A 19,276-nucleotide genomic window follows, 5' to 3' on the forward strand; every position below is an offset into this window, starting at 1 on the left:
CCAGAAAACAACATCTTGATTCAAACCTGAAGTAACATCCTTTCTAATTAATTACAATAACACTCCTGAAAAGAATAGGAAATAAAAATTCCTCTATGTCGCCAAAATATTGATCATACAGCGTAGATAGTTAGCCATCTTCGCCTGGGCACAGTGGCTAAGAATCACTGATCCGGAGGGGCGTTGTGTTGGTGAAATTTCGGCAGGTGTAATGCGTGGAACAGGTACGCGAGACCGCGAGCGCACACAGATGCACCCTCGTACGCGAGAAAGCCTGGTGAACGGTAAAGAACAGGTATTTAAATGAGAAACCGGATAGTCGATTCAACCTGGCTCGGTAGAGGACGCCACGTCCTCCTCAGCAAGTGCTTACGTGCCAGACAGCTTCCAAGACCCGTTCTCGGCCTTCCCTTCCCAACACTTGTCTTTCTCGCTTATTCATCGGCGCACACGCTCGCGCCCAGCTCGTCCTTTCACTCGCACGTCCACTCGGCTACTTATTTACCTACTCGTACAGGGCCTCATTCTTTCACTCGCTCCCTCATTCACTCATACTCAGTCCCAGCACTGGACTGACATCGTATAGGTCCCTGGGCCACAGAAAGCCCAGGGTCTTCAGCTATTTAGAAAAACATCGATCCAATTTTATATGTTCTTGGTTGCTCCAACACATTTTTTAGAAATCTATACTGCTTGCAATTGATAATTTAAATAGAAAGATCGCATGTTTACCAAGTTCAAATATAGGACAGTATGAGAAGCTACGGTCATGGAAAAACCACGGACGAGATTATAATTGCTAAATAATTTAAACAGTGAAGAGAAGATGGACAACTGTACTTACCTCTATCCAGTTATAATTGCTAATTCGTTAATAGCAAGATGCGCAATCATTAAAGTAAGCAATCAAAGGAAAGAGAACAACTGCACTCGTCCCAATTCTGACATCTCTTCGAGGCCAGGTGGGTAACTGATAAGAACTCTCCTACCTTTTACTTTGCTTTTCATACATGGTGAGATATTTTTTGACCCACCTTACAAAAAATATGCTATTAGATATTTTATACTAACTTTGACGTTTAGTTTCATTTTTTTTTTTAAATTGGTACCTTAGAGATTCAAGAGTATGAGTCAATATTGACCCAGCTTGGTAGTCCGACGGTTTATCTCTGGAATCCTCTTCCTTGAAGACCTCTGGAAGCCCGCGTCTTAATTCGGCCCTGCTCATCGTGCTTGTACCTGTATTCGCTCCTACGTGTACTACCTCTCTCGTTTCAAAGCTCTCCCACTCTGTCCCACCCGCGAACGTCTACGTTATGTCCTCTGGGCCCACGGTGCCCCCACTTCCTCCTCAACAGCGAGTCGACGTTCCCACTCCCTTCTTTGCTGTGCCCCGTCGCGAGGACCAACTTGGGTCCCCACCTAAGCAACGAAACTGCATGAGTAAGTGTCAGAGGCACTCAGTACAGTTACTGACGGCCCGTACCGTGAACGATCGCCGTCGTCGACCCGCCGCTGTCGTTGTCACCGTTGAATCGAGTCGAGTTCGTTTCACCATGCGTTGCTCTCGATAAACACATGCGGTTAGTAAGTGACGTTACACATCTCTGCATCTCACTCCTCGTCTCTACTTCGTTCTCTCTTTTATTCTCTCTTTCCAACCGCACAACGTCCCCGGGGACAGATATTCCGTGACTCGCGAGCACCGTCACGGATGTTCGCAGGTGTTTTGCATTCTCCTCAAAGGACATCCCCTGGAGTGACCGTAAACACCGATCCTCGCGCTCCAACAATTGCCGCGATAACGATTCTCAGCGGGGAGCAGTGTTTTCGCAAGATCGTTCCATCTGTCGCCGATTAAATTACGCGCAATCGCTGATCGCCTTATCATTCTGGTGCATCGACCGCGGAGAACGCGTAAGTGTCCATAGTCATCGATGTCCTATCTGTAGTCGCCCACAGTTTTTGGACGGCCGGTGCACTGCGATGTTTGCAATATGTTTCGCTGAATGTCCAGTTTCTGTGGGGAAAATTGCACTTTGCGGTTGAAATGGGGACAGATCGTCGTTGACTGAACGTGTCTAGACGGAGATCTGATAGATATAGTTAGGAATTGCACCAATACCGTTACGCGTAGCATTTGCGAATCGACACCTTATCGTTGATTTGGAGAAATATATAAATACAAATTGTCGTTGGATTAGAGGGAATCGTGTTCAATAATCGTACGTCTCTGATAAGTCTATCTAAAGAGAGAGTGTGGTGGGTAGAGAGAGAGAGAGACAGAGAGAGAGAGAGAGAGAGAGAGAGAGAGAGGGGCAAGGTGAAAGATAAGATTGATGGTCAGGTGTAGTTCGCGGAAGAAGTGACAGTGGTTTCGAATGTGTATATGGACGAGGTCGCAACGATGACCGTTCCACCGACACTGCCGCCGAAGGCTCAGGCCCGGGATGCGAGTCAGGTTGCCCGACAGACTGTGTCAATCCGGACTGTTTCCAATCCCCCCACGGCCACTCTGAGCACAGGGGCCGGAGCAACGGTATTCGTCGGACTCGGCGCTCCTGGCGTCGATTCCGCGGCAGCCTGTAGGAGAAGAATCCCGGAAGTGCAATCCGCGAACGGCTACGGTAAGCAGAACAGCGTGAAGCCGACGGTGCAGCAGAGCCAGCAACAGCAGCAGAGTACGCAACAGCAGCAGAGTACGCAACAGCAGCAGCAGGCCGCGCATGTGGTGAAGATCAGGATCAATCCGGATGGTGACAAGAACGGCAGGGTGATATCCACCGTACGTCTGACACTGGACGAAAACGTCGGCCACGAAGTCGAGCAGGAGAACGGGATCGCGTGCGAACGTTCGAGCAAGCGTGACGGTGGTGTGGTCGTGAGTGCGACGAATCTGGTGAACGAGCAGCATTGTGGAAGTGCCGGTGAGGCCTGTGTGAGGATCAGTGTCGGCTGCAACGCCTTCGAACGCAACAACAACAACAACAACAACAACAACGAAAAGCGTAACAGGAACAACGACGGATCAGAAAAAGACATGGTCCAGCGCGATACGTCCGACACCTTGAACAACTCCTCCGCCAACAACCGTTCGAGCGCCTGCTTCTACTACAATAACACGTACCAGAGCCCGTTAGCCGGGATGGTGATGTCCAGCGGACAGTGCTCGCCCAGCGATACCTTGGACAGCGGAACTTGCAGCGACCTGGACGGCACACCGCCGCCACTGCCCAAGAAGAAGAACGCCAGCACGGTGACACTCGCCAGCGAGCAACACAAACGCACTGGTAGCTTGACTAGTAGCGGCGCGGAAGTGGACAGCGACGATAACGAGAGCAATATCAGCTGCGACTCCTTAAACGCTGGCGATCTGCATGACAGAATAGAGTCCCGAAACGCGAATGAAAGTATCAGGGCGTCCCCAGACTTCCAAGACAGCTTCCAGAACGGGGACGTCGATCATTCCGCGAAAGATACGGTTTTGAATTTGAATCGACTGGACTTGTCGAGCGAGGGACCCATGCCACCTGCCACGACACCGGAAGTCGAGTCGAATTCACGCTCGACGAGCGTCTCACTCAGCGCCTCGCCGTCACCGTCCGCGGCTTCCACCCTGTCGAAAGCGTCCTCCACGCCGAGGATCAGAAGTCCCGATCCCGTGATCGAATTAAACGGGAAATCGCCGTCCCCCATGGTGAAGGAGTGCACCTACGAGGAGAGGAAGCAGGAGCAGGAGAGGATAGAGCAGGAATCGGCCGGCGGTGACGTCGACGCGAGCATCAATCCCGTGACGGGCAAGAAGTACCTCTACGAGTACGACAGGTTTTACAAGTTCCACGTGAACGAACTGAAGGGCAACAATAAGGACGCGAGCAGGGGAGTGGTGTTGGGGGATAAGGACACCGACGAGTGTTTTGCCGGTTACAAGATCCTCGATAAGGAAGCCATACGCAGTGCCAAGGGAACCGTGCGCGGTGTCAAGAACAGAGTACGAGCAGGGATCGCGACGTTTCTGCAGAAACCCTCCTCGCAGGTTGGTACCACAGTCTTATTCCGTTCACGGGCTACGAGGAATTCCTCTTGCGTGCCAATTAACGGCCAATTCCAGGCACGGCGGAATGCTAAAGAGGTGTACAGGGAAGCGAATGAAAACTTTAAATTAAGCGATGTTTATCGGACGCCCGGGACGATGTTCCTGGAACGTTATCCGGGTAGAACCGCGACTTCGCGTTCGAGAGGGGGGGGGGGGGGATAGGAGGAGATACGAAAGAGTTCAAAGAACGCGGAGCGGCTTGGATGAGAGTATCGCGAACTGTTTTTATGAATCTTTGAATAAAAGTTCTTAATCAAGTGGTAGACTAGGTTTAGTAGAAGTGTCCCATGTGTGTATTCTGTGTCTGAACTATAATTTAATTTTAATTAATTCTAATGCGAGACATAAACTCCACGGTTTCTCGGAAGCATCCACCACAAAGGATAATGTAACGCATAATGAATACACGTTCGTTCTTTATTGAAACAAGCGGCTGTGCGCACTTAGCTTGCGAGTTGCAAGTAACTCTCGATTTGATATTTCATCGAATTTTAGGCGAGTGTGCACTGTTTGCTCTAACGAGACAAGCAAACGTAATGTTTTTCAGACCTGCTTTAAAGTGTTAGGTCTGGCACTACTTGTGGAACAGGGTTCAAAAAATATGGCAATAAATCTGTCTACAATAAATATTTTGTTTTGAAATTTTTATCGAATAAACTTAAAATATTGTATAATATCATAGTTTTACATGTTTTATAAAATATTAATAAGTACTGAAAAAAAAAATGATTTAAAATATCCATTTTTTCACGCCACTGACTAGACCTAATCCTTTAAAAAACAAGTCAGGGAAGTGGTTAAGGGTAAAAGTAGCGAGGAGACGGAACGAACGATTGAACTGTCCGTGACCAATCGTCGACGCGCTTTAAACATAGACTTGTTGGACCACTGCCGGACCTACGAAACGACTGATCAATTTGTTATGCAAATCAGCCGTCGACACCGCGACGGCCTGACGAACGTTTCGAACAAAGTTGGAATCGAATGGCGTGGATAGGCCACGTCGACGCTTACCATGTAGCCCTTTTCACGAGTACGATACACTCGACTCGATCCACGTCGTCGACGAGCACGCGAAAAGCGTTAGATTTACAGTTAGATCACCTCGCGTCTGCGGGTGACCAGTTTAGATCGACATTGACTGACATCGATCGATGACGCGGACACAGATCGACACGCGTCCTCGTGTGGTTCCCGATGCAAGGTTTCCGGTGTTGCTATGCTGCATAGACACACGCAACGGGCGAATCGTACACTCGATGCAGAACAGATCGACGTAACGGTAGATCCGATAAAGCGATATCACTGCTACGTGGTAGAGAGTGTTCCACTTGTGCCTAGCCACGAACAGAGATGGCCGAAACTCTTATCTGGATACCATTTTCCAATAACGAATAGAAGATAAACAATGTTTGATCCCTCGCTCGGTAGATAAAAATTGCAATCTGAATTGTAAAATGGACTCGCATTACTTGAAACTTTGATTTTAAAAAACTTAACGTTTAGTTATATATAAATGATAATAAAATAATAAATAAAATAGTAAAAAGTGTACGATATGATACTCATACATCAACCATTCATCAACAAGAAAAAAAGAAAAAATTCTCCCGCGAGAACCTAAACCGAGAGCTGATGAAAATCAGTAGATTCAACGAATAGCGGACAGACACGAACTAAATCACATTCAATCGTAAGCGGGCCTCGAGAATATTCAGACTCGATTATGTGGAAATTGAAGACCTCTTATAAAAAGGTATTATTCCACATTTTAGAGTCACTTTTATAATATATAACCAACCATCGGTGTCTCTGTTTATAGTGGAAATTTCGCTCCACCCTATATGCTCCCTATTTTCCGTAACACTGGTTTTCTTAATGGCGTTATTGATCAAAGATACTATCTCCGCATACACAACGCGAACACCTTTGATGCAAGAGAAGGTATCAGATTGTACAATATTCGCTTGTAAAGCAACGTAATGACCGCTTTCGCAACATGTTTCTTAAACCTTCCACGCAACAGGTACATTTACGGGAGTCATTTACTTAGCGACAATTTTCCTTGGTTTCTTAACGCGCTTCATTAGAAAGAAAAAAAGGAGAACACCAGACGTTGCTACGGTCAATGTTCTAGCACAAGGAGTACCGAGAAAGAATCTCTTGCAAAGCTAAGATTAGACCACTCGTTAGAAGGTAATCTGTAACCGCCGCGATGTAACTGTACCGTTCTTGCCTTTGCTGGAAAAATGAAATCAAAAAGGCTGTAATTTCCACTTTTTGTCTAGAATTCGAAACGCGATACGTGGTAAAAGCGCAAATTCATAGTATTTTAACTTTTTAGTTCGACGTGTGCGGTAGATCTGTAGCTATAATTGAAACTATAAAATGTGGAATAACACCTTTTTACAAGAGAGCTTCAAGTTCTAGATAATCGAATCTTAATATTCTCGAAGCACGCTTACGATTGAATGTGATTTAGTTCACGTCTGTCCAATACTCGCTGAATCTACTTATATTTATCAGCTCTCGTTTCAGGTTCTTGCGAGAGAATCTTTTATCTCAATTGAACACATTTGTCTAAATTAAATGGTAAGCTTAATATTTCCAAATAAATGTTTCATTATGAATATGTACAGGAATAAATTTTACGCACGTGTATATTTATACTGAAAAATTGATATGGAAACATAAAATCCATCATTCAATTTGGACAAATTTCTTCAATAAACATAGAGGATACGAATACTTATGTGACTGACTGTACATAATTAAAATTCAAGTTTTTTAAATCAAAGTTTCAAGTATTATAGTATTATTATTTTATGTCTAAAGATCTTATTATTTCTGGCACCATGCTCTTCTATATTACGGGCGAACAATACGCGCTTTACCGAAAATTATCAGCACACAACACGCAACAACGTTTAATTGACGAAAAGAATTCGAGATCCGCTCGATACGGGAACCACTCGAGCGGAACACGTCGAGTTTAACATGACTTAGGAATGCGAAAGGGTTAAACGCCCCGCGTGGCGTTCTACGGTTCAAATAAAAGCTACAGGAGGTTCCACCTGCAGTCACATACGGTAGTTAAAGCGATGAAAAAACGAGGGATAGGAAGTCACTTCCGCGTGCTTAACAATACAAAACTAACGTCAGATATCTCTGACATAAGAGAACGCACACGGACGGAAAGCGCTGTCGTAATTTCCTGGTGTGTGCGAGTCGGGGCATTATTCATCGAGATGCATCGATGGAAAGAGATACTTACCAGTTCCTGGAAGACTCCTTCTCACCGTTATCGCGCATTATCGTTGATGTAACGCATTTCATGCACATCGTTGATGTAATCATCGCGTTTATCGAGTTTCACGGGGCTAGAAAGTTCAGTCTATGCGAAACAATGGAAACAATGAAATTAAAATAGATGCCTGTAAGATGGAAAAAGTAATTGAGTATAAATATGGTCAATGCGGGGAAATTATCACCGATGAACTGTGTTCCTATTAAAGGGTTATTAATTGGAAGCTACTGTGATGGTAGTACGTATTCACATCATTAAGTTAACATTAATCCAATATTAACGTACGCTCCCAAAATCGTGTGTTCAATTGTACAGAGTGTACATTCAATTTATTTGATTGGTTATAATGTTTGTGTGTTCTAAGCTTCGCGTATTTGCCTGTCTAGTTTGCCTAACGAAGTTTAACATAGAAGCCAGACGGTAATATATGGTGTTATTTCAATCTGTTGTTTCATGAATAGTTAATGGAACACTAACATAGATGCGATCCCGTAGAAAAGGTAATTTCCCAATCCCTATTTATTATCACTTTTCCGTTTACATTTTAATAGTTTCACTGCTGAATTATTCAGTAGTAAGAAAACCTTTGGATTCAATTAATTTTCGCAATTTATTTTTCAATAATTACATTCATAGATATATATAAAAGTTCAACGAGGAAGTAAAAAAAATTGTACAGAATTGCCCATGAAAGCCGAAATTTGGATATACGTGGAAAATAATTTTCCTATCCACGGTTGAGGATACTCGAGTGGATTATTTAATAGATTCTAGAAATTCCTGTTGGATTTTTCAATAATTACTTTTCAGAGGGAGAAGAGTACTTGAAGTTTAAAAATTGATCGATATTAAAAAGGCTGCGACCAAAAAGCAATTAATACTCTGCGTTAAAATTATACACGCGTGCATGAAATGATTCGTGCAAACCAAGCCGATTAAGTCTATTTAGCGTCGGTATTAAAATTAATTATTGGGAATCCAATCCATTTAGTTCAATGAGTGCTTCATATGTACAAATTCCGTTTAATAAATCTGTAAATACATTCCACGAATAAGATGATATTAAATATATAAATCAGAATTAAATTAACATACATTTTCAATATAAATAACCTGTAAATGCAACATTACCCAATCGTGCAGTTGCGATATTAAAAATATAACTATAGCATTACAACATTGCTGTAAATATACATGAAATATTTTATACTGCGCAGTTTACATTTGAATAAATTTGTAGCAGCTGTATTTGTTTACAGAATGCGTACACTTCGACTATTTTTCGTTAACCAGTTTTTCTCTGTCCAAATCTGTACCGGTTGTGTACCAAATATTATTCTCCGCTAACCGTGGATTATATGTAAAATATGTAGCGACACATCGACCTGATAACACCTGTGTCCCTAGTTGAACGAAAACGCGCGCTCGCGCCGGTATAGCAACTTCGCGAGCGATTAACTAGCATTACGCGTGTAATTAAAACGTCGGAGCCTAACCGGTCGAGTAATCCAGTTTTGGAATGTTCGCACTAAATTAAAGACCCCGTGGTGGAGCGCGAACGGGGGACTGGTCGGTCCGTTTCTTAACTTGAAAATTTAATTAAAAACCGCCCGGGGGTATCTCCTTGTATCGCAGACACACGGGCAATTAAACATAATTTGTAACGTAGCATAATTGACAGAATAAACCGCCGCTGTCTCTCGGATCCCTTCAAAGCGCATTTCACGAATAATTATCGATTAAATCGGTGCCTCGAACAAATCCCCGACCGAAGATATCGTTTCGTGATCGGTGAGAAAAACTGTAAGTAGAACAAGTATGCCGAATGAAAGTTCAGTAGGTACGCTTTGAATGTTTTTCTGTTGACGTTAAACGTCAATTTAAAGACTTTTTTCAGTTTGTGGCAACAAAAAAAGAGATCTGTTACTTCCGCGAAGAAAGTTATCGATGCGTGCGTCCGCAGCTTAATACCGTCGGTTATAATCGACGGTTACTTTCCCGCGCGCAGCATATATTTCTGTCGAAACTAATTCGCACGGGCAACCACGGGGGCAACCCACTTCGGACGAGGGTCTGACGACCTCCTGACGAAGAAGGTGAAGTGATCGATGATAAACGCGCCAGAAACACCCGACCCACTTCATCGTTCAACGAGGAACTTTCTTTTCGATCGTTTCTGGCTACGCGCGGTTCGAAATCGACACTTATGGGCAGGCGGCATGTCACGCTTCATGTTCTATTTCACCGTCGATGCTTATTTGGCCCGAGAGCGAGCAAAGATTCAAATGCTCTTTGTACTTCGTGCCAGCTGCGCGATAGAAGTCGAGGAAATCAGGTCGATGAAAAGTGCTTTAAGCGACTAACCTCGCCAGCTGACCTTTGGAGAATAATTCCCTTGGAAAACCTGTGTGTACTAGCGATTGGGAGTTGTTTCGCATTTTCGAGCGATTTTTGTAAAAAAATAGCGCCATTTCTTTGCGGATTGCGCCACGGTTCAATGTGGCAATGTTGTAACGTAAATTTATTCGTGTCCACGCTTCTGGTCGATGCGTTTCTTGCCGAACAATTTTCGAAAGTGCTCGTTCGGCGCGATGTAACCGCGCCGCGAAGGTTGAATGAACCGCGAAGTGGCTACAACCGATAATCGGAATCGTGCGAGTACGGCCGACCCACTTCTGCGCACTGCTTCCGCCTTTTCGTTCTTGCAATTCCTCTCCGCGAAGGACGTTACGAATGAATTATCACCTGTTTTTGCAACGTTTCCCCCATTTTTTTTATGAAAAGCCTTATTCCGTTGTCTATCCTTTAACAATATTTGTTAACATTCAGTAAGAATAATTCAGGGTTCTAATTTCATCTTGATTTGTCCATTAGTGTCAGAGAAATCTACCGAACTATGTGACTAGGAACTTCTAGTAGCATCGCATGATGATCTCAGACATCTGAGATAATTACACGAAAATTGGCGTGCTTCTTCTCGAAACATGGTTGTACATGTGTGACAAATATCTCTTGATCTCGTACTTGTTTCTGAATAAAATCTTGAACATCACCTAAGAAATGACGTTTCTAACGAGAGTACCACCTTGACTCCGAATCGACTCCAGTGTAACAAGTGGTAAAAGCCAGGTATCATGAATTTCCCGGTTAAAGAAAACGCGGCAGGCATGTCCATGAGACAAATCGGGTGGGAAAAGAGAAAGCGGGTCAAAGAGGCCACCGTGGCGACAGCGCCAGCGATCAGCAGCTTTAACCTCCTCTTGGATTCGTTCAACCTTCTCTCTGGTCTCCTTATTTCGTCGTCTTCCTCGGCTGCTGCGCCTCTTGTGATGCACGAGTACTGGAAACGTGAAACAGAGCCTCGAGTATAGTTTTCGGATCTCCAGTCGCTGATCATATTATTGGAGGCAAGTATTCTAGGCTGAACAGACGAAAATAGTCGGTAACGTTTTTTGGATCATTTAACTTCCACGTTTATTAAGTTTTCTTTGTTTGTTACGTTAAATACTACACGCTTCGTAACACTTTAACGGCCTGCACGTTTCACGGAGACTGACCACTGGCGACTTTCACAAAAGTGCTATTAATGTAACGAATGCCTTCAAACTGTCCGCTGATCCGAAATCTTTCAACACGACGTTTGGTAAATATCGAAGTGTCACTAATGACGCTGAATAAGATGAATGTTTGTTTGCAAAATTTGTTACTTGTCAACCTGTCAGAAGCAGATCAAAAATTGCAATGATTAATTTCCGACTCATCCTGTAGATGCGTCTAATTTTGCAGTTTGATTTGAAGATAGATAATCTATTTCATATTCGTTTACGAAGTAATTCATGCTTTTTAGTAAGAGATGAGCTGTTCACTACACAAATCGATTAACTCCATAAAACAAGAAGTTGAGAAGTTATAAATATAAAAAGTTGACTATACCAAATGCTTTGATACTTAAATTTAAGATTTTTCAAAAAGTGGAGTTGATCGATTTGTGCAGTGAACGGCAAACTAATATCGTGAATAGTTGCCATTTTATAAAATTCCAAACATGCCCTAGTTCTTCCATAGCCAGGCTGGAGTGCACTTCGACAGCGCCGCGAGTTTCTTTCGTTTTCCACAATTCTCGGTATGTCTAGCGTAAAAATATCCAACGATGCATCCAATCGTAACCGTAACCGTAGCCATTAGCGTGCTGTGCAAAAAGGTACTCCTTCGTTTCGAAGCCTCCGACCGTAACGGCAGCTCGAGAGAAACGACGAGGAAGGAGGCATAATCGTAGCTTCGATTAGTCGCGTTATCGGTGAATTCCAAAGACTTATGGGAAACACTAACAATTAAATACTTGAAATGATATAGAAAAACTTCATTTTTACACATAGATAGATATTTTACGTTGTATCCTACTGCATTATGCTATTAGACTGTGTATAATGCTGTATGGTGGTGGAATATTCAGTATTATGTAGTATTATGCTCTATTTTGCTGGAATATTTTGCATTATTGTATATTTTTCTGTATTATACTGTGTCGCGATATGTAGTATTGCATTGTATCTTGCTACGTTGTATGATGCTGGAATATTCTGTATTTTGTAGTATTATTGAAAAACTCCATTTTTACATATAATCCACTTCTGACACACAAAGTCATGGATACACCGTTCGTGTACCGTTAGTAAATGTCGAATTTTACATAACACAGGTGTACGCGCGTATGCGGGCTCGCACTGGTAACCCAAAATTTCGGGAATCTGGCTGTACTTGAAACCGGTTTATCAAATCTATAACGGAAACGCTGGGATACTCGAAATGTCGTAACGGGAACGCCAGCGATCCACGGCACAGAGCTGTACGTCCTCGCTATAGGGTACAGGTGAACTTCAGACATAGTAAATTTGCAATTCGTAACTTCTTCTCTAGGTGCAACGCACCTGATCTGATCTATACGTGACGTCTCATTTAAGAATACCTTTTTCGCAAATTCCAACTTTCTCCACGCCTGTGAATGTAGACACTGTCGTCTAAATCCTAGGAACCCTGTGTTACTCTAACCTATAGCTAATGGGATTAATCCAATGAACTTCGTATTGCAAACTGGCACGTCATAACTTCTCCCATAACATCTGGTCTCATCTAACTTTTCATTCAAGATACATTTTTTACGAACCACAACTTTCTCCACACCTGTGAACAGTATATTACCTGTTACTTGGACACGGTGTCATCCACTACAAACCCTGCGTCATCCCAACCTCCGGTTAGTGCGATGGTTTACTCTTTTGAGCTCATGACACAGTTTACCGAGAAATAGCTCAATCGAAACGTAGGTAAATAATTACGATTCTATCATAATATATCGCGTTGGGGTTGCCGCGAGAAACTCTCAGCGCAAGATCATCCGATATTTCTAGAAATGGTGCAATTGTTGCTTCTTTTAACGCGCAGCTAACGACGCGCCTCTGCCGCGTGGTACATCATTAGCCTTACGTCATTCCGTGGAACTACGGCGTGTTTCCCAAGCTGCTTCCCACGAGACCGTGACTTTAGCGAGAATGCAAATTTGTCCGGCAATTAATTAACCCCTTCAAGCTTGCTCTCCTATGCGGTGCTACATATATTGTGATACACATGGATTTCAAGACTTGAACAAAAAATATACACAATTTTCATTCATAATCCAAGATAGATCAATTTTATTTGTATTAGGTCGTCCTACAAGTTCATGCCACTTATTTTTCTGCTATTATTAATATGTAAAACGTACCCTTAAGTGCTATAAGAAATAGTAATCTCTCTCGTTTTACAATATTTTCCCACCTTTCTGACATAATTATTACACCGTCGCTAGAAAATTTCTGTAGTTCTTTTAATTAAATATTGACTCAGTCTGCAGAACGAACTTATGAGATGACCTAATATTTAGATGTGGCTTTATTCGAAATGGAATGTCAGTAAATCTTGTGCATTGCCAATAGATATTATTGCAGTGTACATTCCTCAAACCTGCAAAGATTCATCAGTGTCAACAAAAGAGAGTTCGCAGATCTTCCTCGTTAGTAAATTATTTACGTCGATCTATGAATTCCACAAGTCCCCCATTGTGCATCCACCTGACATCCTCCTAGCGTCTCGCGTATGGAAGAAACGCGGTAATTGCGGCGACACGGGAGCGCGGAAAAAACGAACGGTCCGTGAGAAAGAAGCGATTCCACGGCCGTCATGCACCGACAATAGGCCAGCTAGCCACTTTCCATTCACGGCGTCGTTGACATTTCTGCGGCGCAGCCGCCGTCGATCGTGCATAAATAATTAAGCTGCGTTTATGAAAGCGCACTTTCTTCGACTAATTCGGCATTCCTGTCGTCGCACGTCAATTAACGACGTTCCCTGGAATTCGTAAGCGTTTCGAAAACACGCGAATGTCCTCGCTGAGAAGGCTCCAAGCGAGGGAAATTTGCATTTGAGGCCCCTGCTTGGAGCGACGATGGTCGATTGTGCTTCGTAAATGGAAGGATTACTCGTTTTTCTTGCAAATCGACCATGTTGGGGATCCAGTGTGAATTTTTAATTAAACACACGTTGTAGATTGAATGTTTGAGACTATTTGACTGTGCAGGCTGATGGACGCAAAATAACGAAATTGTTTGTTACTATATTCTGTTTCGGATGTGTATTTGGTAACATTTAATAATACTAATGTTTTGAGTGGGATCATTTAGAACCAACATTTGGAAAACATTTGTGATGAGATATTAAAAAGTAGAGGGAGTAATGTTACTTCGCATACAACGAAAAAATTACTAGTTAGCTGGATTAATAGCTTGTCTATCAAGATTGCTAACAGAAATGTTAAGAGCCCACGGTGGATACATTAATGAAAAGTTTGAATTGCTTTTATCTTATTACTGATGAGACATTAAATAAAATATGTTCTCTAATACAGCACAAACTAAATATAGAAACATAAATGATCTTCATTAATAAATTCGTAACTTTATTTAGATACATACTTATTCCAATTAAGGAAGTGTTCACATACTTTTGAGCGGCAGTGTAGCTGGCTCGATGTAGGATATTGGTTATACTTCGTGATTGGAAGGATTCAAATTCCTCGCGATGCAATAAACGATGGAAAGTATAGACAACAGAGTAATTGCGTAACTGTATAAAGGCGAGTTACAGCCAAAGACTGCTTTTAAATCTAACCTCAAAGATATTCCACGGAACAAAACAGACCGAAAGAACTCAGAAAAAGTTGAACGAAATGCTGATGGATAAAAGATTTACCAGCGCGTTTCAATACAGAATAAGTTGGAGGAATAAAAAATTGTGTACAGGCCGTGATTCGCGAATAATGTGTAAAGAAATATTCTGAAGAACGATGATATTCTTCCAGTACAATGCCTCTCAACCTTTTGTTCCACGCAAACAGGTTTAGAACAGACCAACGCACAGAGCACTCCTCTTCAAAGTGGGAAACATCATTAATACTATAAAGGGATTTTTGATACAGTTGAGTAAACATATTCTAAGAATATTCTTTTGAGTAATTTTCAAGTGACGAAAGCTCATCTGCAAATACATCGTTATCATTATTTTTGTTAGAAATTTGTTCGCTACACACCGGTGTGCATCGTCACACATGCTAGGAACTACCGGAGCCGAGGATCCTTTAATTATTTCGAGCAGTATAATTTCTACCTGTCATGTAAATGAAGCAGCACTTTTAATACCGTGACTTAATTGGTCTTCTTTTTATAAGATCACGGTCCGTGAACAATGAACTCCCCGATAATTAAACTGTAAATTGACGCGAGAAATCGATGTTTCTGCCTGATTAAAAAATTAGTACAGCGATCGCGAGTAAGCCTACGTTGAGAATAATGAGGAAGTGAAAGCACATAATTGGAAATTCGTCAAAACAAGCCTTCCTTCTTTCTACTAACCGCGTTGAAAATCGAGTTCATGCATGTTGATCCCGTGCCAATGAAATAGGCGCCGTGCCGAATGAACCATGGAATACTTAATTAACCCCTTCGTACTCACACCTAAGTGCATGCAATGTTATTTCTTTTTTTTAAATACCTATTAGTCGACTTTTCGACGAGGCAATAAAATTGCAAACACAGATTTCATTTAAAAGTATAATATAAATGATATAATATTGATTTCATCTAGATAAAGCACTTTAAATTTTAAACTATTTTGCTGAAACCGAGGTGGGAATTTTTTAAGTTTTATATGGAATCATTAATTAAAAATGAACGAAGAAGTCGATGAAGTTTGTCTTTAAAATGCACGACAATTTATTCCAGCGTATTGAGAATGCGCACCTAGCGCTTCCGTAGAATTCATTTATTAAAGTTCAAACAAATTTCATTTTTCACGTAACAAAATTTTAGGTATTAAATGAAAGAAAATTTTCAATTCTAAACTCTATTATTGAAACTGCAGCTGGAATTTGATTAAATTTTAGGAATATTTGATTTTAATTACAGCATGGAACAGTCTGAACGCATCCGATTATGGTAGTAATTAATTTGAGACACTGGAGATCGTGGCATACGTGCAACGTATGGCGTCAAATTACTCGCTTCGAAATACATATAGGGTGTTCCAATAATCGCGATACAACTAGAAAGTAATTTGACTCTTAATATAATTTTCATATAGACTTAAGTTAATGTTACTGATGTTAATTTGTTAATGATAGAAAATGAAAAAGAAATTTATTTTTGTTGGTTATACGAGCAAGTATTCTACACTTGTTTTTGCATGAGGAGTCAACCGCATTTTGGTCGTACTGTGATTACTACACACTGAAATTCAGAGGAAACTGTCATGGCATACAAGCAAAAGTAATATCTGACATGATTCACAGTCAGAGGAGTGACTTTGATTGGTCAATTGGGTTAGATCTGTTTACAACTATGCGAGTGCAGCCAAGGAAATGCAATTTCCCAGAAATCCATAGAACTATGTGACAAAACTCACACTTTCTCCAACATCAGTTGTGATGCTCCAAAAGTGACATGTACACGTTTCTTAAAATATGTGGCTTCTGTACAAAAATTACTACATATATCTACATAATATTCGAATTTCTCTCGCCGATTCGATAGTAAGAAACGAACCTGGCGAGGATCAAGTCGCAATATTACGATGTTCGTGCGTTAAATAAAATTCCCCATCCGCGAGGAGGAGCAAATAAAGATAATGACACTTTATTCGCCATCTTTATAAATCGTAAAGGAATGCGTACCATTGCGGCGTCTGGAAACTTTCTAACAGCTTCGAGGAAAGATGGGAACGAGTCCTTTCTCAGGAGGCCAGAAAAAACTAATCTTCATCGAGTCGAGATCTAACCTCCCTCTGTTGTAATCCAGATCTTCAACGAAATGGTGAGATAATGTTCAAGTTTCTACGCGCTCCGTCCAATCTCTGTTCATCGAACAATTTCATCTGTTAACCCTCCTTCGTTTGCCACCTATTACGCCTACGCCGTGAATTAGGGAATTTTATCGTCAACGCTTGTAGAGATATCCTGAATTCAGGTTAAGTAACTATTTATTGGTAGAATTCATCGTTAGCTGCTAATCGGACTTCAAGCTACAGTTGCGTGAACGTGGCAGCCAATCAATATTAAACGACCGGGAATATTTTTCCTACACGATGCATCGAACGAGTCTCGAATGAAAAATGTAATTAAACGATGTGTGTAAACATCCGGACTAAAACTAAAATAAGTTTCAATGAAAATGATAACTCTTCAGTCGACTAAAATTAAAATCCAAAGGCAGAAAAAGTTAATCCAGAAACCTAATATTCCTATACTGATTGTAAGACTGTTACTACAACCACGTCACGATTACCGAGAGCATGTCGGTTACCCTACATTAAGCAGCAGTGTCTAGCACACATTTCACTCGAACAGTGAATCATCTTAAACCCAGAGAAAACGTGATCGTTTACGGAAACGATTGCAACAAATTAAATTCCGTATCTGGTACAATCGGACTAAAAATGCTCATCTGTCGACTCTTGCGCTTGCTTTAGAATCATCATCTTAATGTAATTAAAAAGGGAAAGGTACATTGTGTTATACCAAAGCGAGAGACGATGGTGGTCGCGTGATTTTCGTGCGCATGTACAGACGGCTTTGACTGCACGCAATTTACGAGAACGAGACTGGTTTTTTTCCTTTCTAAAATATGAAAACACACGACCGCGCGCTGAGCATAGCAATACCTACCTCGGCAGGTTCATTCCATTAAACTTCTGTGCATCGAGACGCAGCAACTCTCGAGACTTCTCAGAAAATTCCAGTCGACTGGATCTTGCGAATAAGTGTTATCCCACTTACAGAGAAATCGTCGCTGATGTCATTTGTCCGCTGTAACGTCTAGAGCCATTCCCGACGTAATTAATTGCTGATCCGTGATGATCTCTGATCCTACTCGACTTTTCGTTCCTGCGAATGATTGTAAGAATCTGTCTTCGAAAACATACATATTTTAGAATGACACTCTTACCAAGCAATTTACATGTCATAAGTAACCAAACAACAGAAACAGAATTCCACTACTGCTTTTTTCCTTTTTTTTTTAACTACTTTATTTAAGGTCACATCAACTACAAAGTTATTAGTGACCACGCCAATCATTACAATTTAATTATAATTTATTTAGATGTTATATTTCCTTAATATGTGGACTAATTTAAGGAATTCATTTCTGTTGTTAAGAATTGTTTATATACTATTTGAAAGTTTAATCTCTACAATCCCTGACATTCTTCAATTAAATGTTTTACTGTAATGGACTCGTCACAATAGTTGCATAATGGTGGCTGTGATATAGTTATTCCGTAGCAATGAAATTTAGATTGGCAAGTGATACTGGCCGTATAATTAAAATAATATACTCACGTCTCTAAAAATTGTGTTTCAGAAATGTTTCTGTTATTATCCATTTATGGTAATCCAATTCTAGTTGCTACTTCCGTGTTGCAATCTTTAAAACGATATAAAAACCACGCACAAATAATGCAAACTTAAATACACAATTATTTCCAAAGGCGTAATACTGAGTTCGTAACGTTATTTTTATAGTCGAAGAAAAATTAAACTCGACCATAGCTTCCACGAATAATGGGAATAATTGCCTCATCGCAGACAGAGGCAACGTGGCAAAAAATGTCTGTAATTAAGTAACTTCAGCCCTGGTTATCTTGTAAATTACCCAGAGGTATACATTTATACGACTCACTGTTTTCGTGACTCTGATAATCCGTGACGTAACAGAAGAGGTGCAAGAAATGTTAGCAAAACATCGAATCTAAATAATAACGTACCGTGTGTTCCGCGACTGTCACACGTTGGACGCGTGTAATTCCTGTAATAACAGCCTAGAAAAACCTTGTCATACGCGGAGATTTGTTTTCCTACATCACTCGCGTTAAAAATGTCAACACTTAAAACCTTGAAAAGGACTAAACATCCTGATCGAAACGAAAGTTGTTATACGAATAAAATGTACCTTGGAATTTCAATGAAAACGTAAAAATGTCCTGGAAAGTCTATAGAAAAATTGTTAACATATCGTGAAATATTGTGACTTTTATTGAAATATTTTCTATCGTAATTGTGTAACGTGTTGTTGGATAGAGATGAAAAGGACCAAGGACGATGAAACAGAAATAGATGTCCTTGCTGAGGTTTCCATGGATTCCAGTGTATCCAGTTCATCGACATTAATAGTACGAGATGCGAGGTTGCTGCGAAGGTTACCGTAATTGCCCTTCTACGTCTTTCATAATTTCATATTCACCTGGGCGGTGGAAACGCGGCTCTTTCTTCGTCTGCTTTCTTCCAGTGA

At 41.3% G+C, this 19,276-nt stretch overlaps 1 protein-coding gene across 2 annotated transcripts in view; it reads left to right on the plus strand.

Moving 5' to 3' along the window:
* The first annotated feature begins 1,431 nt into the window (after positions 1–1,431).
* LOC128874660 (myb-like protein A) overlaps positions 1,432–19,276 on the plus strand; it is a 35,346-nt gene continuing 17,501 nt past the window's right edge. Inside the window, exons 1-2 of one of the 2 annotated variants that reach the window (XM_054119590.1) lie at positions 1,432–1,583; positions 2,348–4,036. In XM_054119590.1, coding sequence (XP_053975565.1) covers positions 2,390–4,036 — 1,647 coding nt within the window. In that variant the 5' untranslated portion in view covers positions 1,432–1,583; positions 2,348–2,389. Of the gene's footprint in view, positions 1,588–2,347; positions 4,037–19,276 lie in introns of both variants that reach the window. The other variant, XM_054119591.1, reaches the window with a different exon arrangement.

The sequence above is a fragment of the Hylaeus volcanicus genome, chromosome 4 (assembly GCF_026283585.1).
Source record: "Hylaeus volcanicus isolate JK05 chromosome 4, UHH_iyHylVolc1.0_haploid, whole genome shotgun sequence".
In the NCBI taxonomy this organism is placed as follows: domain Eukaryota; kingdom Metazoa; phylum Arthropoda; class Insecta; order Hymenoptera; family Colletidae; genus Hylaeus; species Hylaeus volcanicus.